Source organism: Hydra viridissima, unplaced genomic scaffold, assembly GCF_058129835.1.
Source record: "Hydra viridissima isolate aposymbiotic clone 2 unplaced genomic scaffold, HvirCarnegie_v1 scaffold_3, whole genome shotgun sequence".
In the NCBI taxonomy this organism is placed as follows: domain Eukaryota; kingdom Metazoa; phylum Cnidaria; class Hydrozoa; order Anthoathecata; family Hydridae; genus Hydra; species Hydra viridissima.
Window position 1 is genome coordinate 15,273,935 of NW_028324302.1, and position 25,362 is coordinate 15,299,296.

The window sequence follows — 25,362 nt, forward strand, 5'->3', positions numbered from 1 at the left end:
GGTGAAATATGATGCTTTTAGAGTAAAATGTTGTATATAGAAAATGCAACATTTGTACATAATAACTTTTTACTTTAAAAGCATTAATATAAATTAATATATTAATAGAACTTAAGGAGTTAAAAACAAAAGGCTTTTGCTAAAGTCAACATAAGCCAGGCTTCGAAAAGTTTTGAAGCTAAACATCAACCAACAATTTTTAGTGCAATGAACTAAGACTGTAAAAACTTGGTACAGACTTAAAAACTTTTTCTTAAGAAAATATACCTTGAGGAGGGGAGAGAGGGGAGTTGGGGGAGGGTAGTGGGAGAGGGGGAGGGGAGATTTTTTGATAATTTATAAAAACCATCGGAATGTAAGTTTTAAAACAGAGACTCTTGAGACCGAATCTTCATTTAGTTTTTTATTTAGCAACAGTTTCATTTTACTAAACATAATTTGCGCGGTATTTGAATAAAACTCACAATAGTAAAAAGATTTTAAAGCAGGGGGTCACAGAGGTCGCCCGAATATTTTTGCATGGAAAACTGAATAAAGTCAATTTGTAGTAGCTTCATTTTAATAAACAAAAAAGAGATGACCTCTGTGACCACGTGGTTAAATCAATTTTTAAAAAATCAAAAAAGCATCAAAAAAAATTTATTAAAAAACCTTTTTTTTTTTCTTTCTTTTTCTTGTTTTACATTCAATTAAATATATGAATAGTTTAATTGCGCATAAAAATAATTTAGAATTTTATATACTTATCATATTTTAAAAAATTTTAATAAAGTCATGAACTTTTTTAAACCTTGAAAAAAGTCCTTTAAAAATATCAATCTAAAAAAATTAAATATATATATATTTTTTACTGTGAATTAAAAACAGAAAGCAAAAAATAGATAAATAAATAAACGTTAAGAAGTTATGAACTTTTTTAAACATTGAAAAAGTCAATAATATACATTAAAGACTTTGAATATGAAAAATCACTAAAAAATATTTTTTAAATCCAATATCCGCTTAGTGATAAGCTAGTGCGATAAACAAAAACTGACTGCGGCGACCGACATAATAATGATAAGAAAAATGATTGTAAAAGCTAGGGGTGTTCAAGTAAAGGGAAAATATTACTTAACTACTTTTAAGTTATATTTTTCAAACTACTTAAGTAACTTAAGTAATTTTAATTACTTTCTTAACAATTAAATCTTATATACATTTTAATGCGATGGTTCTACGTAAGTATTATTCAAAGTAACATAACTAAACTTTCAAGTAAGAATGCAAGAAAATTCTATGTTTATCATTCTATCACTAAACGATGTTCTCAACTTAGTAATAAAAACTCCAGCAGCACTAAAACATCTTTCTGTTTCAACTGATGATGGTGATTAAGACCTCAGTGCAATTTTTAAGCATTTTTTGAAGACGTTTGATCTTTCAGATACAGCCATTTATTTTTTTTGATAAAAAACATTTAAAGAAGCCTCCATTCATTATTAAATTGGCGTTTTTTTAGGCTGGAAAATGGTCTAGTTCTTCAGCCTCTTTTTTTTTGTAATAATTCTTTACTTTCAAGATTTTAGTATTCAGATTCAACTTTGGATGTAGAAGTTCTTTTTTCTTCGAATAAAAATATAATCCTTTTGAACTTGGTCATACTGATTTAGTGGGACTCTAAATTATTGCGGGCTTTTTAATATATTTAGAGTAAAGTAAAATATATTAAAATGCCCGCAATTCCAATATTTCGTCTTTAAGGAACTCTTTTTTATTGACTCTAAAAAAACCTTATTGGAAGTCTATTCATCTAGTGAAAATCTATAACCATTTTCAAGTACTTTTGACAAATCATATAGCTTTTTTTTTCCTGTCTTCCAAAAATATTGGAGTTATAGTTTGTCTTTTGCTTGGAATTTTAAGACCTTAAGCAGCTCATCCTTTTTTAATAACAATACAATTTCTCAAATTTAATAAATGTGAATAAGATCAACAGCAAGCAGTCAAACCAAAACAAGCTCTGAAGAATCTTTCTTGGAAAAACTGGCTACAACTTAATGTTGGCTTTGACAAGGGCTTGATTTTAAACTTAAATTTGATCCTGACGATAAAGTATGGCGAGAAACTCCCGTCACTTTCTTTATCTTTATATTTTTTTACGTTTTCTAAATCATAAAGTAATTCGGTTGTTGTTTGTATTACCTTAAAAGATGGAGGACAATAACTGATATAAGTTTCTAAATTTTAGATAACATTTTCTTTAAAACTCATTTACTTTCCAATTTTTGATTTTAAATATTACTAGACAAAACTAGATAAATAAAAATACCAGATAAAATAAAGCTAATAGAACTAAATCGAAATCAAAAAATAATTTTTTTTGAGACAGCCGACTATGGATTCAGTAAGTTCCATTGAAGTAAATAAAGAAGTAGTAAAATAGTTTTAGGATGGCCGTAGATAAATTTTTAGGATGGTTATATACAAAATTGAAATGCGGACTACTTTTGTACAGATTTTTCTAAAATATCAATTTTCTGTTTTTTTAATTTGACAAAGAACTACAAGATTATACTTACGTAATATTAATTTACTTAAGTACTTGAGCTGCTTAAACTAATATTTAAGTATTTATGTTTCATGAAACAGACCTGATAACAGCGCAATTGTTATTGCAATTTAATCGACCCAATTCAGTTTATAATTTACATGTTAATGAAAGCTCTGCCCCTACGTTTTTTTGAATATTTTAAAGCTGCATAAATACCATACTCTACTTCTTCTCACCAACCTTAATTCTGTTATTATTAAAATCTATGAGGTAGGAGTTTTATGAAGTAGCTGGTTCATTAAGAAATTTGTTAATTTTTTTCCTAAGGATAAAAATGTTGTTCAATTTACATACATTAGGGATTGCAGATGTTTTTCCTGATAATATCTCCTGATAAATGTATCTCCTGGATACATCAATCTAAAACTGTTTTAAAACTTGTTTGGAGCTCATAACATTCTTTACATTTTTTTTTTTTATCTTCAAACTAGAGAGAAAAAAAAGACTAAAGCAAAGAAGTTTTAGAAATATATGTATATATATATATATAGCTTCCAAAAATAGTTCATGCTCATATATATCACTTAAATAGTTATATATCACTTAAATGAACTAGTATATATATCACTTAAATTTAGTTGCGCTAAATTAAAATTTCTTTTAAGCAATTCGTTTCAAATCGTTATATCAAATCGTTTAAGGAATGAATGAAATAAAAAGTGAGCAATTTTCATCACTTGAATTGACTTTTTGATAACGCTAATAGTATATGGGTCAGAATAGGAAGATAGTTCTTTCATTTGAAACTATTGATCCTCAACAAGCACCACATTTGCATGAAGTTGTTTCAAAAAATTATTTCTTGATGTTTTATCGAATAAAAGCCGTGATTTTTGTTAATTGCAATCATAAGAAAAGCATTATATTCAGTATTGTCGGTGTTCTGAAAGTAAAAAAACCATATTAATAATTAAGAACGTTTTATTTTATTAAAACGTCGGATTTTTAGTGTAACATATCACTGTCAGGTTCTAAACTTTGGAATGCATTAATGCATTAAAATTTTATCAGATACAAATATTCAGATGGAAATGTTTAGGTGTGGCTTAACTAGTTTAAAAAAATTTTTTTTTCTCTTTAAATTTTTTCTCAATTTCTTTTGTGTTTTGTGAGCCCAGGAGATAAATTTTTTTTAACGTTAGTAGATAAAGTGAGAATATATATAGGGTCATTCCATGCCAAGTGGTGCAAAGGTCCCTTATGGACCATCTCAGATTTTATTGAAATTTTTTGATTTTGTACATATATATGTTAAAAGCATGTTTTGAAAATTTTAGATCAATATCTAATATGGTTCTTGAGAAAACGCTATTTAAGTAGTGGGCTATTTTGCATAAAATTTCACTCTACAAGAAAAAAGGGTTTTTTCATCATTTTTAACAGCCAATAACTTTTGAACAAGTTAGTTTTATACTTCAATTATTATAAGATAGCAAGTGTGCTGTGGATACTTTGAAAAAAGAAAAAAATATTATTTCTGGCATCTTAACTTTTTCCATAATGGCGGGCTAAAGTTGATTTTTTTGTTTTAAGAATAAGTTTTTTTGTGATTTTAAAGACCTTAATCTTAAAAACTAGTTACAAAGTTAATAAAAATCAAATTGCTTGCTGATCTACATGTGGTGGATAAATATTTTTAAAAAAATCAGTTGATTAAAGAGCTGCATTCAAAAGTTATAGGTCTCCAAAATGAGTCAGATCGAGATTTTCGTAAAATTGATCTGTGATGCAAAGCATCTGTTACCTAAGATGGCACTTTTTTTTTTTTATAAAATTTTTTATACGCATCAATTAAAGACTGTTATTTAATAAAAACCAAAAAAATTAATGGGCGCTTATTTATAACCCCCAAAAGGTAGTCTCTAAAAGTCAGGTAAATTTTCCATAAAATTCTAAAATTGACATAATAAGTAAATGCATTGAATTATATAATGTTATTTATTATGAAATATCAATTAAAAAATATCAATGCTTAAAGCCTTTTAATCCCTTTAGATAAAGAACTTTTAAATCCCAATAGATAAAGTCCCCTCCCCTCTGTCCCCTCCCCTCTTTATAATACAATAATTTTTTTAATGAAAAACAAACAAAAAAAACAAACTTTAAGATAATTATATTTCTTTTTAAACTCAATATGTAGCTCTTTCATATTGACTAGTAGAAGGCGCTTTTGGATATGTTGCTTTTTACTATCTACTTTAACTGAAACAAACTCTTTTTTTCCTGGACAAACCCTTGAATATTCATCGCATTCGTAGAAATGAACAACCTCTGTAATTACATCTTCGCTTAGTTTTCTACCCGATTTTGGAGAAGGTTTTGATAGTATTCCACTTTTTTTACTTAATTTTCTGGCTTGTACTACAGATCTTTTTGAAGTAAAAAAAAACTTCTGAGTTTTCTCTATTGACCAACTGTCTGGAGTGAGTGTAAGAAGTGTGATTTTTTCAGAATTTGACAATGTTTTTTCAAATTTTGACTTAATTTTAGTCATAATATTGTCTAAATCTGTGTTTGTTTTTTTCAAACATTTTTTTGAGGGTGATTCAATTTCACAAAGTGCAGCTATTTCTATACCTAGCACATTGGCAACAGCCTTTTGTGTATGAGCTCTTATGCTATCAATTTTACGCTTTCCATATGCAACTCTATCTTTTTTTGAAACAAGTTTTAGAGGTGAGCATCCAAAACTTGCAATACTTGAATTAATATCTTCTTTTAATGTATGGTTGTCAACATAAATTTCTTTTTCTTGGAGTTCATTTTCTTTTGTATTATGTTTGCAATTCAGAACTTTTCTGCAACTAGTGCAAATTTTTTGACCAGGTATTAAACCAAAATCTTTGGCATATGAAAGACTGATAACTCTAAGAGAATCTAAAAAATAACGGAAATAATTATTAAATATTTTTTTTTTTATTTATTTAGTGTTATTAAGGTATTTTTATTAAATTAAGATATTAAATATTGAAACTTTCTTTTCACATTTTTTGCGTGCTTGTTCAACGGATTACAACAATACCTGCGATGTTCATTCTCATACCTCGACAAGTAAACTTTCTCGTGATAGCTACAAATAAAATCTATGGGATTTATTTTGCTTCTCAAAGAAATAAGCTCTTGGTTTAGTTTAGACAGTTCTTGGTAGCGTTTACTTTTATTAGATAGATAGCACTGTTCATTTAATGCTTTACCAATACAGCAAGTAGAAAGCTCAGGCATATTACTTATTATTAATTAGTTCTAAAATACAACAATTTATTTGGTTTTATTAGTACTTTTTAGATTGACATACTAGTAATATAGAATTAAATGAAACAATAACTAAACTTTTAAAAAGTAATAATTTTTTATGGAAAATTTACCTGACTTTTAGAGACTACCTTTTGGGGGTTATAAATAAGCGCCCATTAATTTTTTTGGTTTTTATTAAATAACAGTCTTTAATTGATGCGTATAAAAAATTTTATAAAAAAAAAAAAGTGCCATCTTAGGTAACAGATGCTTTGCATCACAGATCAATTTTACGAAAATCTCGATCTGACTCATTTTGGAGACCTATAACTTTTGAATGCAGCTCTTTAATCAACTGATTTTTTTAAAAATATTTATCCACCACATGTAGATCAGCAAGCAATTTGATTTTTATTAACTTTGTAACTAGTTTTTAAGATTAAGGTCTTTAAAATCACAAAAAAACTTATTCTTAAAACAAAAAAATCAACTTTAGCCCGCCATTATGGAAAAAGTTAAGATGCCAGAAATAATATTTTTTTCTTTTTTCAAAGTATCCACAGCACACTTGCTATCTTATAATAATTGAAGTATAAAACTAACTTGTTCAAAAGTTATTGGCTGTTAAAAATGATGAAAAAACCCTTTTTTCTTGTAGAGTGAAATTTTATGCAAAATAGCCCACTACTTAAATAGCGTTTTCTCAAGAACCATATTAGATATTGATCTAAAATTTTCAAAACATGCTTTTAACATATATATGTACAAAATCAAAAAATTTCAATAAAATCTGAGATGGTCCATGAGGGACCTCATTAAAATTTGCACCACTTGGCATGGAATGACCCTATAGCTTAGATAAAGAGAACAAACATACAGTTGATGTTGTTAACACACAGTGTTATGATACATTTTTATTAACCGATGTTCACATTGAGATGTGAACATCGGTTAATAAAAATGTATCATATAATAATAGGAATTAGTGCAATATATAAATAATTGATTCAGGAAGAATAATAGATAAAATTATTAAAAGTCTAAGACGTGAAACCAAACATGAAGTCTATTGTAAAAGAGCTAATATTTAAATTATTCCTCTAAAATTCAGTATATTGCTTATCTAAGATTTGAGTTTGAGGAAAAATATATGGCAGAAAAAGTTTTGACCTTTTGAAAATTTTATCTACTCAAAGCCTTTTTTTTTGCTTATCAATTTTTTATTTCTTTTGGATGATATTTAAGTGAGATAGCTAGTAAGGGATCAAAGTAGGGTGGGATTATAGCAGTTAGTAAGTGAATACAGTTTAATAGTAAAGCCTTTATTCATTAATGGTTAAAAGATATTTTACAGCAGAGATAAGTTTCAAATTATGCAAAAAAGTAATCTAACAAAATGATCAGAAACTGGATGAACTTGTTTTCTTACTTTTAGGACCCTTAAAAACTTCAAAGCATTTGCGAAGTTGTTCTATACTAGTTTATGTCCTATTTACCTAAACGTACTTTAAATTTTATAAATTAAACACGGCTCTAAGCTTTAATGGCGTAACATTTTTTTAGTAATTACTGTTATAAAAATTTGCTTCAAACTGAATATAAAGTAATTGAGAACGTGTACAGTAAGTTTTCCAAATAACAAATGAGAAACAAATTATCTTTAATCCTAACTAACTAAACAATATAAAAATCGCGTCCGGTTTAGGATTTAAGCTTGCATAACACACCCGTTACAATTACAAAGGTACGACTTCGATATACCTTCATTAAATATCATCTAACCTTAAAAGTATTGATAAACATAATTAAGTATATTAGATTCTCCCCTACCCAAAAGATTAGCAAAGCAAAAATGTGTGCTATTGTATTATGTTTCCATCAAAAAAATCTCCTTAAAATATGTTAAAATAAAAGTTCGCTTTAGGTATTGTTTATTAGTCAAATACGATAGTTTTTGTAAGCAGTATCTTTTTCTAAATAATATACATGCACTATGATGCCAAAAAAATACTTTGATACATTATTCATATTCTACCCTAAAATCTTCTTTTTGCAAAGGAAACTTAAAGTTTTTTAAACTAAAAAACTTTAAGAGCCAAAGTTTATTAAAACTAAACGTTTATTTCACAAATGTTATTTCGCAAAAAGAAAAAACGTTTTTTTTTTTTTACGATGAATTTCTCTTAAAATTGCTTCAAGAATGAGAAAATGTGAGCTATTGATGTAAGAAGCAAATCAAGTCAGAAATTTAAAAAAGTTGAATATAATCCTTTTTCGTCATCAGCAATTGTGTACAATAAGCAATGATTCTTTGATTTTCAATTCTCTTGGCTTAATGGGAGATTTGAAACTGTATTTTTTCTCTTTTTTTATAGTGATGCCCATTTGTCCCTCAAGATAGCACAGTTATTCAATTAGGCATGGTAGTTTATAGTAGCTCATTTCATGCACATTAATTTATAAATAAATGCTACTTTTTTAAAATAATCTTTTCATTAATATTTCGATTCTTTTGCATTAAATTCACGTTGCTACAGAAACTGTTTGTTTGTTTTTGAATATTTCTAAAAGAGATACCATAGTTCAATTTTTTGTTTTGTCTCAAACATTTGATAAAGTTTCCTTGTCCGTTAATAGCAGGATGTTACGTTGACTATATATTAGTTCAGAAAAGTGGTTATAAATAAATATAATAGCAGGAAATTTTCCTTCCTGCGATATATTGCCCTTTAGTTCTACTATATAACCTGTCCCTCCTTCAGGTTAATAACACAGTTTCAAACTGTTGAAGTGCATTAAGGTAAGAATGATTACATGCTTTGAAACTTTAATGGTTTATATCTTTAAAATTATTTGTGTCTTCATAGTTATATAAAAGCTTGTCATTTTTTAATCAGAAAGTATTTTTTCAGCTTTTTTTACCATTTGTTGATGTCTATTTTGTTTGACGAACATTATGTCTAATTTACCAATTCAACTGAAACATTTGTCTGATAAATTCGGTTTTAGAATGCGTTCGGTTCAAGTGCTGGCATTAATTGTCTTCTTAACCCATGCAAATGGGTTTTCACCAGGTAATAAAAACCTCTTTCATGGTGAGAGCAATGATGTGTTAGAATCCAATCAAGATTTTGACAACCAACTGCAGTGGAGAGACGGTAAGCAAAAACTAATTTTTCATAAGAATTTATTCAAAATGGAAACTATGAGTGAAAGATTTCTACGAGTTTTAATCTACAAAAGCACCAATATGCCATCACTATTTTTCTTGAATCCTTTACAATTCATATAAATTTAGTTATTTGATTATTGATTCATATAAATTTAGGAACGTTTTTAGTTGAAAAAAATCCATAAGCAATAATTCTTACATCCACTTTTTTTTATAAATTAAAAGAAGTTTAAAGCGACGTGATCATTACAAATCACTATTTCTGCGATTTCTTTAAGAATCGTTGCTGGAAGCTTTCTAACAATTTAAAAAGTAATAAAAAGCAACCGCAAAAAGTTTAAAACATGCTTAGGTTTAAGTTCAATCTAAAGTACTTTGGCAAATATTTTTAGTATAATTTAACGTTTTCTTGACTTTAATATTAATGTTGCACAAACTTTACTAGCGATTTCGTTATTTGCACAATATTGGGTAAATTTATTTAATTTTGCGTAAATTTAATAAACACAATTGTTGTTGTTTTGAAACATACTTGTTAACACCAATTTTCTAATTCTTCACAAACAAAATCAAAGGTGTTGCTAAATTTGTTAAGCAATTTTGTCGTTGCTTAAAAATCAAGTGTACTTTATTAAGAATTTATGATTTTCTTTTAAACCGCTTTTCTTTTTTTTTTTTTTTAATTTATTTTTGCAATACGATAATTTTAGGTTTTTGCGAAATTCGTTGTGTAACGAAAGCTAAAGTTTTATAACATCGACCCCTGGGATTGATGTTTTAAAACGTATCACGTTTGTATTTGCGTGAACTTTTATCGTGCTTTACGAAAAAAAAATCAAAACCGTTTCTAAAATTGCTAAACAACTTTTTCGTGAAATTCATAGTGTTGCGAAAACGTAATTTTTAAAACATTAACCCCCAGATCAATTGTAAAGCTGTTAAAAATACAACCACACTGATTTTCTCAAACAAAGATAATACTTTCAACACTTATTCAGGGAGTTTAATCATTTGAATAATTTTTCATATTTTTCATATATCCATAAACATGAAGTAAAAGAAAAAATTCTATTGAAACGTAACTTTAATTTAGACATCGAGAATGAAAAAAGAACCTACGAAACCTACGAAACAAATGAGCAGCCATTATGCGGTAGTAAACCTTACGATTCAAATGTCGCTTTTTGCAGCAACGGTCGTGAGTACGATTTAAAATTGTACGAGTTATGCGGAAGTGATGTAATTGTAAAAAATACACATTTCTGTAGCGAAAGCAAGCCTTACGAAAGATCTCAATACGGTCTATGCGGAAAAAGTGTTTATGAAACAAGCAAATGCTTCTGTAACGAAGATAAAATTTATGAATCAGATAAACACGAATTATGTGGAAATATTGTACATTTAAAAAGTGTAAACTTCTGCTATGAAGGGAAATCATATCCTCAATTACAATTCAAGATATGTGGCATTAAAGTATACGACCTTAACATTTACTTCTGCTATAAATCGAAAATCTACCAATCAAGTTCATACGAATTATGTGGTAATATTGTGCATTTAAAAAGTACAAACTTTTGTGACGATGGAAAATCTTATTTAAAAAGTCAGTACAAAAAATGCGATAAACAAGTTTACGATGTAAATATCTACTTCTGTTTTGGAGCAAAAGTCTACCAATCAAGTCTTTATGAAGTATGTGGAAATATTGTTCACTTGAAAAGCACTAACTTTTGTGATAATGGAAAATCTTATTTGATAAGTCAGTACAAGAGATGTGATAAACAAGTTTATGATATAAATATTTACTTCTGTTATGAAGCAAAAGTCTACCAATCAAGTCTATATGAATTATGTGGCAATATTGTTCACTTGAAAAGAACTAACTTTTGTGATAATGGAAAATCCTATTCAATTGTTCAGTACAAGAAGTGTGACAAAGTAGTTTATGATGTCAACATTTACTTCTGTTATGAAGCAAAAGTATACCAATTGAGCCAACATGAAATATGTGGTAATATTGTACACTTAAAAAGTGATTGTTTCTGTGATAATGGAAAGTCTTATTTGATAAAACAGTACAAGAAATGTGATAAACAAGTTTATGATATTAACCTTTACTTCTGTTATAAAGCCAAAGTCTACCAATTAAGCCTATATGAAGTATGTGGTAATATTGTTCACTTGAAAAGCACTAACTTTTGTGATAATGGAAAATCTTATTTATTAAGTCAGTACAAAAGATGTGATAAGCAAGTTTATGATATAAATATTTACTTTTGTTATGAAGCAAAAGTCTACCTATCAAGCCTGTATGAAATATGTGGTGATATTGTTCACTTGAAAAGCACTAACTTTTGTGATGATGGAAAATCCTATTCAATTGTTCAGTACAAGAGATGTGACAAAGAAGTTTATGACATAAATATTTACTTCTGTTATGAAGCAAAAGTCTACCAATCAAGTCTATATGAAGTATGTGGTAATATTGTTCACTTGAAAAGCACTAACTTTTGTGATAATGGAAAATCTTATTTGATTGTTCAGTACAAAAAATGTGACAAAGTAGTTTATGATGTTAACACTTACTTCTGTTATGAAGAAAAAGTCTACGAATTGAGCCAACATGAAATATGTGGTAATATTGTACACTTAAAAAGTGATTGTTTCTGTGATAATGGAAAGTCTTATTTGATAAAACAGTACAAGAAATGTGATAAACATGTTTATGATATTAACCTTTACTTCTGTTATGAAGGCGAAGTCTACCAATCAAGTCTATATGAAGTATGTGGTAATATTGTTCACTTGAAAAGCACTAACTTTTGTGATGATGGAAAATCCTATTCAATTGTTCAGTACAAGAAATGTGACAAAGAAGTTTATGACATAAACATTTACTTCTGTTATGAAGCAAAAGTCTACCAATCAAGTCTATATGAAGTATGTGGTAATATTGTTCACCTAAAAAGCAGTAACTTTTGTGATAATGGAAAATCTTATTTAATAAGTCAGTACAAGAAATGTGATGACCAAGTTTATGACATTAACATTTACTTCTGTTATGAAGGAAAAGTCTATGAATTGAGCCAATATGAAATATGCGGCAATGTTGTTCATTTGAAAAGTGACTATTTCTGTAATGATGGAAAATCTTATTTGATAAAGCAGTACAAGAAATGTGATAAACAAGTTTACGATATTAACTTTTACTTCTGTTATGAAGGCGAAGTCTACCAATCAAGTCTATATGAAGTATGTGGTAATATTGTTCACTTGAAAAGCACTAACTTTTGTGATGATGGAAAATCCTATTTAATTGTTCAGTACAAGAGATGTGACAAAGAAGTTTATGACATAAACATTTACTTCTGTTATGAAGCAAAAGTCTACCAATCAAGTCTATATGAAGTATGTGGTAATATTGTTCACCTAAAAAGCAGTAGCTTTTGTGATAATGGAAAATCTTATCCAATTGCACAGTACAAGAAATGTGATGACCAAGTTTATGACATTAACATTTACTTCTGTTATGAAGGAAAAGTCTATGAATTGAGCCAATATGAAATATGCGGCAATATTGTTCACTTAAAAAGTGATTATTTCTGTGATGATGGAAAATCTTATTTGATAAAACAGTACAAGAAATGTGATAAACAAGTTTATGATATTAACCTTTACTTCTGTTATGAAGGCGAAGTCTACCAATCAAGTCTATATGAAGTATGTGGTAATATTGTTCACTTGAAAAGCACTAACTTTTGTGATGATGGAAAATCCTATTCAATTGTTCAGTACAAGAAATGTGACAAAGAAGTTTATGACATAAACATTTACTTCTGTTATGAAGGAAAAGTCTATGAACTAAGTCTATATGAAGTATGTGGTGATATTGTTCACCTAAAAAGCACTAACTTTTGTGATAATGGGAAATCTTATTCAATTGCACAGTACAAGAAATGTGATGACCAAGTCTATGACATAAACATTTACTTCTGTTATGAAGGAAAAGTCTACCAATCAAGTCTATATGAAATATGTGGTAATATTGTTCACTTGAAAAGTGCTAACTTCTGTGATGATGGAAAATCCTATTCAATTGTTCAGTACAAGAGATGTGACAAAGAAGTTTATGACATAAACATTTACTTCTGTTATGAAGCAAAAGTCTACCAATCAAGTCTATATGAAGTATGTGGTAATATTGTTCACTTAAAAAGTGCTAACTTTTGTGATAATGAAAAATCATACCCAATAAATCAATACAAAAAATGTGATTCACAAGTATATGACTTTAGCATTTACTTCTGTTATGAAGCAAAAGTCTATGAACTAAGTCTGTATGAAATATGTGGTAATATTGTTCACTTAAAAAGCACTAACTTTTGTTATGAGGAAAAATCATACCCAATAAATCAATACAAAAAATGTGACAAAGAAGTTTATGACATTAACATTTTCTTCTGTTATGAAGCAAAGGTATACCAATCTAGTCTTTATGAATTATGTGGTTATGTTGTCCATCTGAAAAACACTCATTTTTGTTTCGATGGAAAATCATATCAACAAAGTCAGTACAAGCAATGTGATAATGAAGTCTATGATTTTAGTACTTATTTCTGCTATGAAGGAAAAGTTTATCATTCTAGTCTTTATGAAATATGTGGTAATATTGTTCATTTAAAAAGGACTAACTTTTGTCAGGATGGAAAATCATATCCACTAAGTCAGTTTCAGATATGTGATCAACAAGTTTATGACATTAATATCTATTTCTGTTATGATGCCAAGCTATACCAGTTAAGTCTTTATGAGGTATGCGGTAATAGTGTTCATTTAACAAGCACTAACTTTTGTGATGATGGAAAGTCTTATTTACAAAGTCAGTACAAGAAATGTGACAAACAAGTTTATGATATAAACATATACTTCTGTCATGAAACCAAAGTATATCAAATTAGTTTATATGAAGTATGTGGGAATATTGTTCATGAAAAAAGCACCAATTTTTGTTATGATGATAAATCCTATCCACAAGATCAGTATAAGGTATGTGATAAGCAAGTTTATGACATAAATATCTATTTCTGTTATGATACCAAAGTTTACCAATCCAGTTCTTATGAAATATGTGGTAATGTTGTACATTTAAAAAGCACAAACTTTTGTTTTGATGGAAAATCTTATCCACAAAGTCAGTTCAAACTATGTGATAACCAAGTTTATGATTATGGCATTTACTTTTGCTACAATTCAAAGGTTTACGAATTAAGTCTATATGAAGTGTGTGGGAATATCGTGCACTTAAAAAACTCTAATTTCTGTGAGGATGGAAAATCATATTCTCAAAATCAGTACAAGAAATGTGATAATCAAATATATGACATTTATATCTATTTCTGTTATGAATCAAAAGTCTATGAATTAAGTTTATATGAAATATGTGGTAACATTGTTCATTTAAAAAACAATTATTTTTGTGATGATGGAAAATCTTATTCAATAAACCAGTACAAGAAGTGTGATAAACAAGTTTATGACGTAAATATTTACTTTTGTCATGAGGCAATTGTTTATCAATCAAGTCTGTATGAAGTGTGTGGTAATATTGTTCATCTTAAAAATATTTATTTTTGTGATAATGAAAAATCTTACAGACAAGATCAGTTCAAGAAATGTGATAAAGAAGTTTATGACATCAGTTATTATTTCTGCTTTGAAAACAAAGTCTATAAATCAAATCTGTATGAAGTGTGTGGAAACATTGTTCACGATCTAAGCACAAACTTTTGTGACAATGGAAAGTCCTACCCACAAAATCAATACAAGAAATGTGACAAAGAGGTCTACGACATTAATATTTACTTCTGCTATGAGTCAAAAGTATACCAATTAAGTCTGTATGAAGTATGTGGAGATATTGTTCATGAGCTGAGTACTAACTTTTGTGATGATGGAAAATCTTATGCACATAGTCAGTTTAAGAAATGCGATAAGCAAGTTTATGACATTAACATTTACTTCTGTCACGAAGCACAAGTATATCAATCAAGTCTGTATGAAGTATGTGGTAATATTGTTCATCTTAAAAATATTTATTTTTGCGATAATGAAAAATCTTACAGACAAGATCAGTTCAAGAAATGTGATAAAGAAGTTTATGACATCAATTATCATTTCTGCTTCGAAGACAAAGTCTACAAATCAAATCTGTATGAAGTGTGTGGAAAAATTGTTCACGATCTAAGCACAAACTTTTGTGACAATGGAAAGTCCTACCCACAAAATCAATACAAGAAATGTGACAAAGAGGTCTACGACATTAATATTTACTTCTGCTATGAGTCAAAAGTATACCAATCAAGTCTATATGAAGTATGTGGAGATATTGTTCATGAGCTGAGTACTAACTTTTGTGATGATGGAAAATCTTATGCACATAGTCAGTTTAAGAAATGCGATAAGCAAGTTTATGATATTAACATTTACTTCTGTTATGAAACACAAGTATATCAATCAAGTCTATATGAATTATGTGGCAATGTTGTACATCTAAGAAGCACTAATTTTTGTTATGATGGAAAATCTTATCCACAAAATCAGTACAAGCTGTGCGATAAACAAGTTTATGATTTTAGCATTCATTTCTGTTATGATGAAAAACTTTATGAATTAAGCCTTCATGAAATATGTGGTAATATTGTTCATTTAAAGAGCACAAATTTCTGTTTTGATGGAAAATCTTATCCACAAAATCAGTACAAGAAATGTGATCAGCAAGTATATGACTTTACCATTAATTTTTGCTATGATGAAAAGGTATACCAATTAAGTTTATATGAAGTATGTGGAAATATTGTTCACTTAAAAAGCACTAATTTTTGTTTTGATGGAAAATCCTATCCACAAAATCAGTTCAAGCTATGCAATAATCAAGTTTATGACTTCAGCATTTATTTCTGTAATGAAGGTAATATTTATGAGTCACATTTGTATGAAGTGTGTGGTAATATTGTTCACTTAAAAAGCACTAATTTTTGTTTTGATGGAAAATCTTATCCACATAATCAATACAAGTTGTGTGGTAACCAAGTTTATGACTTTATTGTTCATTTTTGTTATGAAGAAAAAGTATACCAATCCAGTCTATATGAATTATGCGACGATGTTGCTCACCTGAAAAGCACTCATTTCTGCCATGATGGAAAGTCTTATCCTCAAAGTCAGTTTAAGCTGTGTGATGACCAAGTTTATGACTTCAATATATACTTCTGTTATCAAGCAAAAGTGTATCAATCTAGCTTATATGAGATATGTGGGAATGTTGTTCATTTGAAAAATACTAATTTCTGCTTTGATGGAAACTCTTATCCTCAAAATCAGTATAAGGTATGCAATAAGCAAGTCTATGACTTCAATATTTATTTCTGTTATGAAGAGTTAGTGTACCAATCTAGTCTCTATGAAGTGTGTGGCAATGTTGTTCATCTAAAGAGTACTAACTTCTGTCAGGATCAAAAGTCATATCCTCGAAACCAATTTAAGTTATGTGGAGACAAAGTGTATGATTACATAGTGTTTTTTTGTCATGATGATCAAGTTTATGACTTAAATCTCTATGAAGTTTGTGGTAACTTAGTTCATTTAAAAGCGTCACACTTTTGTAATAATGGAAAGTCTTATTCTCAAAGTCAATACAAGATATGCAATGATGCTGTATATGACTTCCATGTTTTCTTCTGCTACAATGATATAACTTATGAGATTGATCTATATGAGTCATGTGGAGCTATAGTACATTCAAAGAATGATTACTTTTGTTACAAAGAAAAATCTTACAAAAAAGTTCAATTCAAAGTTTGCGATGAAACTGTTTATGATGTAAATGCTTTACTCTGCTTTGGTGGAAAAACATATGATATTAATTTATATGAAGTATGTGGAGATGTAGTTCATCTTAGTAGCCAGTACTTTTGCTATGAAGAAAAGTCTTATAAGAAGGTTCAAAATAAACTTTGTGGTAGGATTATTTATGATATTTCAGAAAGCTTATGTTTTGCTGGTAAGCTATATGAAGTTCGTCTCTATGAGGAATGTGGACAAGTTATTCACCTTAAAGCAGAAAACTTTTGTTTTGATGGCAAATCTTACAAGAAGAATCAGTACAAAATATGTAAAGATGCTGTCTATGATGTTAGTGAATTTTTCTGCAATGATGACAAAGTATATGACATAAATATCTATGAAGTGTGTGGTGAAATTGTTTATGTAAAACAAGAAAGTTTCTGTAATAAAGGCAAGTCATATAAGAGAAATCAGTTTAAAGTATGCGATGAAGATGTTTATGATATCAACACCTTTTTCTGTGATGAAGGCAAAGTTTATGACATAAATGTGTTTGAAGTTTGTGGTAATGTTGTTCATAAGAAGGAAGAAAGCTTTTGCTTTAAGGATAGATCCTTCAAGAAAGACCAGTACAAAATATGTGGAGAGTTTGTCTATGATATAAATATCTTCTTCTGCAATAATAATAAGGTGTATGACATCAGCCAGTTTGAAGTATGCGGTGAGATTGTTCATTTGAAAGCAGAAAGCTTTTGTTTTGAGGGAAAATCTTACAGAAAGCTCCAGTACAAAATATGTGATAATGTTGTGTATGATGTCAATGGATTTTTCTGCAACAATGACAAAGTATATGATGTAGATGTTTATGAAGTATGTGGTGAAGTTGTGCATGTAAAAGAAGAAAGTTTTTGCTACAAAGGCAAATCATACAAGAAGATTCAGTTTAAGGTATGTGATGAAGATGTCTATGATGTGAATGCATTTTTCTGTGATGAAGGAAAACTTTATGACATAAATGTGTTTGAAGTTTGTGGTAATGTTGTTCATAAGAAGGAAGAAAGCTTTTGCTTTAAAGATAGATCATTCAAGAAAGACCAGTACAAAATATGTGGAGAGTTTGTTTATGATATAAATCTCTTCTTCTGCAATAATAATAAAGTCTTTGACATAAATATGTATGAAGTATGCGGTGAGATTGTTCATTTGAAAGCAGAAAGCTTTTGTTTTGGTGAAAAATCTTACAAAAAGGTTCAGTTCAAAGTGTGTAAAGATGTTGTTTATGACATAACTAATTTATTCTGCAACGGTGATAAGGTATATGACATAAATGTTTATGAAGTATGTGGAGAAGTTGTTCATGTGAAAGAAGAATATTTTTGTATCAAAGAGAAATCATACAAGAAGAATCAATATAAATTATGTGATGAAGAAGTCTATGATGTGAATATGTTTTTCTGTAACAGTGGTAAAGTTTATGACATAAATGTGTTTGAAGAGTGTGGCAATATTGTTCATAAAAAGGAAGAAAGCTTTTGCTTCAAGGATAGATCATTTAAAAAAAGTCAGTACAAAATATGTGGAGAGTTTGTGTATGATATAAATATTTTCTTTTGCAGTAATAGTAAGGTCTATGATTTGAACCAATTTGAAGTATGTGGTGATGTTGTTCACATGAAAGCAGAAAGCTTTTGTTTTGACAACAAATCTTACAAAAAGATTCAGTACAGGATATGTAAAGATGCTGTCTATGAAATCAATGGCTTTTTTTGCAGCAATGATAAAGTATATGATATAAATGTTTATGAAGTATGTGGAGATATTGTTCATAAGAAAGATGAATGCTTTTGTCATAAAGAAATATCTTACAAGAAAAATCAATTTAAATTGTGTGATGAAAATGTTTATGATATAAACATATTTTTCTGTGACAGTGGCAAAGTGTATGATATAAATAAGTTTGAAGTTTGTGGCAATGTTGTTCATGTTAAGGAAGAAAGTTTTTGTTTTAAGGATAGATCATTTAAAAAATCTCAGTACCAAATATGTGGTGAATTTGTGTATGATATAAATTTCTTCTTCTGCAGCATTAATAAAGTTTATGATATTAACCAATTTGAAGTATGTGGTGAGATTGTTCATTTGAAAGCAGAAAGCTTTTGTTTTGAGGGAAAATCTTACAAAAAGCTCCAGTACAAAATATGTGATAATGTTGTGTATGATGTCAATGGATTTTTCTGCAACAACAATAAAGTATATGATATAAATGTTTATGAAGTGTGCGGTGAAGTTGTTCATGTGAAACAGGAAAGTTTTTGTAGCAAAGGTAAATCGTACAAGAGGAGTCAGTTCAAATTATGTGATGAGGATGTATATGACATTAACTCCTTTTTCTGTGATGAAGGCAAAGTTTATGACATAAATGTGTTTGAAGTTTGTGGTAATGTTGTTCATAAGAAGGAAGAAAGCTTTTGCTTTAAGGATAGGTCATTCAAGAAAGACCAGTACAAAATATGTGAAGAGTTTGTCTATGATATAAATATCTTCTTCTGCAACAATAATAAGGTGTATGACATCAACCAGTTTGAAGTATGTGGTGAGATAGTTCATTTGAAAGCAGAAAGCTTCTGTTTTGAAGGAAAATCTTACAGGAAGATTCAGTACAAAGTATGTAAAGATGCTGTCTATGATGTTCATGGATTTTTCTGCAACAATGACAAAGTATATGATGTAGATGTTTATGAGGTATGCGGTGAAGTTGTGCATGTAAAAGAAGAAAGTTTTTGCTACAAAGGCAAATCATACAAGAAGATTCAGTTTAAAGTATGCGATGAAGATGTCTATGACGTGAATGCATTTTTCTGTGATGAAGGAAAACTTTATGACATAAATGTGTTTGAAGTTTGTGGTAATGTTGTTCATAAGAAGGAAGAAAGCTTTTGCTTTAAAGATAGATCATTCCAGAAAGACCAGTACAAAATATGTGGAGAGTTTGTCTATGATATAAATATCTTCTTCTGCAATAATAATAAGGTGTATGACATCAGCCAGTTTGAAGTATGTGGTGAGATTGTTCATTTGAAAGCAGAAAGCTTCTGTTTTGAAGGAAAATCTTACAGGAAGATTCAGTACAAAGTATGTAAAGATGCTGTCTATGATGTTCGTGGATTTTTCTGCAACAATGACAAAGTATATGATGTAGATGTTTATGAGGTATGCAGTGAAGTTGTGCATGTAAAAGAAGAAAGTTTTTGCTACAAAGGCAAATCATACAAGAAGATTCAGTTTAAAGTATGCAATGAAGATGTCTATGATGTGAATGCATTTTTCTGTGATGAAGGAAATGTTTATGACATAAATGTGTTTGAAGTGTGTGGCAATATAGTTCATAAAAAGGAAGAAAGCTTTTGCTTTAAGGGTAGATCATTTAAGAAAGACCAATACCAAATATGCGGAGAGCTTGTGTATGATTTAAATATCTTCTTCTGTAATAACCATAATGTGTATGACATCAACCAATTTGAAGTATGTGGTGATATAGTCCATTTAAGAGCAGAAAGCTTTTGCTTTGGTGGAAAGTCTTACCAAAGGATTCAGTATAAGTTGTGTAATAACATTGTATATGATAGCAACTTGTTTTTCTGCAATAATGGCAAATTATATGACATTAAAATATTTGAAGTTTGTGGAGAAGTTGTTCATGCAAAAGAAGAATGTTTTTGTTATAGTGGCAAGTCCTACAAAAGGAATCAATTCAGATTATGTGAAAACAATGTTTTTGATTTCAGTTTATTTTTCTGCAATGATGGCAAAGTTTATGACATAAATGTTTATGAAGAATGCGGGGATCTTGTTCATTTGAAAGAAGAGAGCTTTTGCTTTAAAGATAGATCATTCAAGAAAAACCAATACAAAATATGTGGAGAGTTTGTTTATGATATAAATTATTTCTTCTGCAGAACCAATAAAGTTTATGATATAAACCAATATGAATTATGTGGTGAGATTGTTCACTTAAAAGCAGAAAGCTTTTGTTTTGATGGGAAATCATACAAAAAAGCTCAGTACAAGGTGTGCAAAGATGTTGTCTATGATGTCACTAGTTTATTCTGCAATAATGATAAGGTATATGAGATAAATATATATGAAGTGTGTGGTGGTGATGTACATGTGAAAGAAGAATACTTTTGTAACAAAGATAAGTCATACAAGAGGAGCCAGTTTAAGATATGCGATGAAGAAGTCTATGATATAAATTCATTTTTCTGTGACAGTGGCAAAGTTTATGACATAAATGTGTTCGAACTATGTGGTTACGTTGTTCATAAGAAAGAAGAAAGTTTTTGTTTTAAAGATAGATCATTCAAAAAAAGCCAATACAGAGTATGTAGAGACTTTGTATATGATATAAATATTTTCTTCTGCCATAATTTAAAAGTTTATGATATTAACCAATTTGAAGTTTGCGGTGAGATTGTTCATTTGAAAGCAGAAAGCTTCTGTTTTGAAGGAAAATCTTACAGGAAGATTCAGTACAAAGTATGTAAAGATGCTGTCTATGATGTTAGTGAATTTTTCTGCAATGATGACAAAGTATATGACATAAATATCTATGAAGTGTGTGGTGAAATTGTTCATGTAAAACAAGAAAGTTTCTGTAATAAAGGCAAGTCATATAAGAGAAATCAGTTTAAAGTATGCGATGAAGATGTTTATGATATCAACACCTTTTTCTGTGATGAAGGCAAAGTTTATGACATAAATGTGTTTGAAGTTTGTGGTAATGTTGTTCATAAGAAGGAAGAAAGCTTTTGCTTTAAGGATAGATCCTTCAAGAAAGACCAGTACAAAATATGTGGAGAGTTTGTCTATGATATAAATATCTTCTTCTGCAATAATAATAAGGTGTATGACATCAGCCAGTTTGAAGTATGTGGTGAGATTGTTCATTTGAAAGCAGAAAGCTTTTGTTTTGAGGGAAAATCTTACAGAAAGCTCCAGTACAAAATATGTGATAATGTTGTGTATGATGTCAATGGATTTTTCTGCAACAATGACAAAGTATATGATGTAGATGTTTATGAAGTATGTGGTGAAGTTGTGCATGTAAAAGAAGAAAGTTTTTGCTACAAAGGCAAATCATACAAGAAGATTCAGTTTAAGGTATGTGATGAAGATGTCTATGATGTGAATGCATTTTTCTGTGATGAAGGAAAACTTTATGACATAAATGTGTTTGAAGTTTGTGGTAATGTTGTTCATAAGAAGGAAGAAAGCTTTTGCTTTAAAGATAGATCATTCAAGAAAGACCAGTACAAAATATGTGGAGAGTTTGTTTATGATATAAATCTCTTCTTCTGCAACAATAATAAGGTGTATGACATCAGCCAATTTGAAGTATGTGGTGAGATTGTTCATTTGAAAGCAGAAAGCTTTTGTTTTGAGGGAAAATCTTACAGAAGGTTCCAGTTCAAAATATGTGATAATGTTGTGTATGATGTCAATGGATTTTTCTGTAACAATGACAAAGTATATGATATAAATGTTTATGAAGTATGTGGTGAAGTTGTCCATGTAAAAGAAGAAAGTTTTTGCTACAGAGGCAAATCGTACAAGAGAAGTCAATTCAAAGTATGTGATGAAACTGTCTATGACATTAACTCCTTTTTCTGTGACAGTGGTATTGTTTATGACATAAACGTGTTTGAGCTCTGTGGCAGTGTTGTTCATAAAAAGGAAGAAAGCTTTTGCTTTAAAGATAGGTCATTCAAGAAAGACCAGTACAAAATATGTGGAGAGTTTGTTTATGATATAAATATCTTCTTCTGCAACAATAATAAGGTGTATGACATCAGCCAATTTGAAGTATGTGGTGAGATTGTTCATTTGAAAGCAGAAAGCTTTTGTTTTGAGGGAAAATCTTACAGAAGGTTCCAGTACAAAGTATGCAATAATGTTGTGTATGATATCAATGGATTTTTCTGCAACAATGACAAAGTATACGATGTAAATGTGTATGAGGTATGTGGTGAAGTTGTGCATGTAAAAGAAGAAAGTTTTTGCTTCAAAGACAAATCGTACAAGAGAAGTCAGTTCAAAGTTTGTGATGAAACTGTCTATGACATCAACTCCTTTTTCTGCAACAATGGTAAAGTCTATGACATAAATGTGTTTGAACTCTGTGGCAGTGTAGTTCATATTAAGGAGGAAAGCTTTTGCTTTAAGGATAGATCCTTTAAGAAAAACCAATACCAAATTTGTGGTGAATTTGTGTATGATATAAATATCTTCTTCTGCAAGAACAATAAGGTGTATGAGATCAGCCAGTTTGAATTATGTGGTGAGATTGTTCATTTGAAAGCAGAAAGCTTTTGTTTTGAGGGAAAATCTTACAGAAAGTTCCAGTACAAATTATGCGATAATGTTGTCTATGATATAAATGTATTTTTCTGCAACAACAACAAAGTATATGATGTAGATGTTTATGAAGTATGTGGTGAAGTTGTCCATGTAAAAGAAGAAAGTTTTTGCTTCAAAGGCAAATCGTACAAGAGGAGTCAGTTCAAAGTGTGTGATGAAACCGTCTATGACATTGCCTCCTTTTTCTGCGACAGTGGTATTGTTTATGACATAAATGTGTTTGAGCTCTGTGGCAGTGTTGTTCATAAGAAGGAAGAAAGCTTTTGCTTTAAAGATAGGTCATTCAAGAAAAACCAATACCAAATATGTGGCGAGTTTGTTTATGATATAAATATCTTCTTCTGCAACAATAATAAGGTGTATGACATCAGTCAATTTGAAGTATGTGGTGAGATTGTTCATTTGAAAGCAGAAAGCTTTTGTTTTGAGGGAAAATCTTACAGAAGGTTCCAGTACAAAATATGCAATAATGTTGTCTATGATGTAAATGGATTTTTTTGCAACAATGACAAAGTATACGATGTAAATGTATATGAAGTATGTGGCGAAGTTGTCCATGTAAGACAGGAAAGTTTTTGTTACAAAGGTAAATCGTACAAGAGGAGTCAGTTCAAAGTGTGTGATGAAACCGTCTATGACATTGCCTCCTTTTTCTGCGACAGTGGTATTGTTTATGACATAAACGTGTTTGAGCTCTGTGGCATTGTTGTTCACAAGAAGGAAGAAAGCTTTTGCTTTAAGGATAGATCATTCAAGAAAGACCAGTACAAAATATGTGGCGAGTTTGTCTATGACTTAAATATCTTCTTCTGCAACAATAATAAGGTGTATGACATCAGCCAGTTTGAAGTATGCGGTGAGATTGTTCATTTGAAAGTAGAAAGCTTTTGTTTTGGTGGAAAATCTTATAAGAAAGATCTCTACAAAGTGTGTAAAGATGTTGTCTACAATATTAACGGATTCTTTTGCAACAATGACAAAGTATACGATGTAAATGTGTACGAAGTATGTGGCGAAGCTGTTCATGTGAAAAATGAATGTTTCTGTTATAACGGCAAGTCCTACAATAAAACTCAATTCAGAGTGTGCGGAAATCAAGTGTACAATTTGAATGCTTTTATTTGTAATGTTGGTAAACTTTATGATCTCAGTGTATACGAAGTTTGCGGACAAGTTCTTCATTTGAAAGCGGAAAGATTTTGTTTCGGTGGAATATCGTACAAAAAGAATCAGTTTAATATTTGCGGTAACGTTGTTTATGATATAAATCTCTTTTTCTGCAATAATGCTAAAGTTTACGACATAAATGCATACGAAGTATGTGGTAGTATAGTTCATTTAAAAGCTGAAAGTTTCTGTTTTGGTGGAAAATCTTATAAGAGGAGTCAATACAAGGTTTGTGGCAACAGCGTTTACGACGTAAGTCTGTTCGTATGCAACGGAGTAACGCTATATGACTTAAGCAAGTATGAAGTTTGCGGTAGTGTCATACATTTGAAAGCAGAGAACTTTTGTTTCAATGGAAAGTCCTATAAAACGCTTCAATTCGGCTTATGCGGTTCTGTCGTCTACAGTAAAATTGCATACACGTGTAGTGCCTCTAATAAATTAGAACCTATCATTTTGCCATACTAATTGCTTGCGTATTTGATTTCAAGATAATGGTGGTTAGGGTTATCTAAATGTTATGAATGAATTACTTTTGTTAAACATTTCGGAAAGTTTTTTTTTTTTTCGGTGTAAATTATTTCTTTAGTTTATATATTTTATTTATTTAGTCTTGTTTTAAATTTAAAGAGAAAAATTGAATTTCTTACGATAATTTTTGTCGTATTTATATTCGAGTATTTTGCTCCCGAAACCAAGAAAAAAACAATAAAAAAGCTTGTACCATCACAGTTAGTATATTAAAAAACTCAAAGTTTTTTTAAGTTAAAAAAAACTTTGAGCTTTTTAATATACTAACTCGTCGTTGTATCAACAATTTAGGAGATCAAATAATCCAGAGTCGTCAACGCTATACATAGCTTCTGATAGAAAGTGTCAAATGGTTTAAAAAAAAAAAAAAAAAAGAAAAGAAAAACAAACTGGTTTTAAACCAGTA

The 25,362-nt window shown here is 29.3% G+C and overlaps 2 protein-coding genes across 2 annotated transcripts; one reads left to right on the forward strand and one right to left on the reverse strand.

Annotated features, from left to right (window-relative positions):
* Window positions 1-4,602: 4,602 nt before the first annotated feature.
* Window positions 4,603-6,003, reverse strand: LOC149891161 (uncharacterized). The gene is made up of 2 exons (XM_090082418.1): window positions 5,572-6,003; window positions 4,603-5,470 (listed from the first exon to the last, which is right to left on the reverse strand). Exons 1-2 carry the CDS (start codon window positions 5,813-5,815, stop codon window positions 4,647-4,649), a joined length of 1,068 nt encoding a protein of 355 aa, XP_089938544.1. The 5' UTR covers window positions 5,816-6,003; the 3' UTR covers window positions 4,603-4,646.
* A 2,571-nt stretch (window positions 6,004-8,574) lies between these two features.
* Window positions 8,575-25,080, forward strand: LOC145202002 (uncharacterized). The gene is made up of 3 exons (XM_080074871.2): window positions 8,575-8,627; window positions 8,837-8,985; window positions 10,093-25,080. Exons 2-3 carry the CDS (start codon window positions 8,838-8,840, stop codon window positions 24,891-24,893), a joined length of 14,949 nt encoding a protein of 4,982 aa, XP_079930997.2. The 5' UTR covers window positions 8,575-8,627; window position 8,837; the 3' UTR covers window positions 24,894-25,080.
* Window positions 25,081-25,362: the final 282 nt, after the last annotated feature.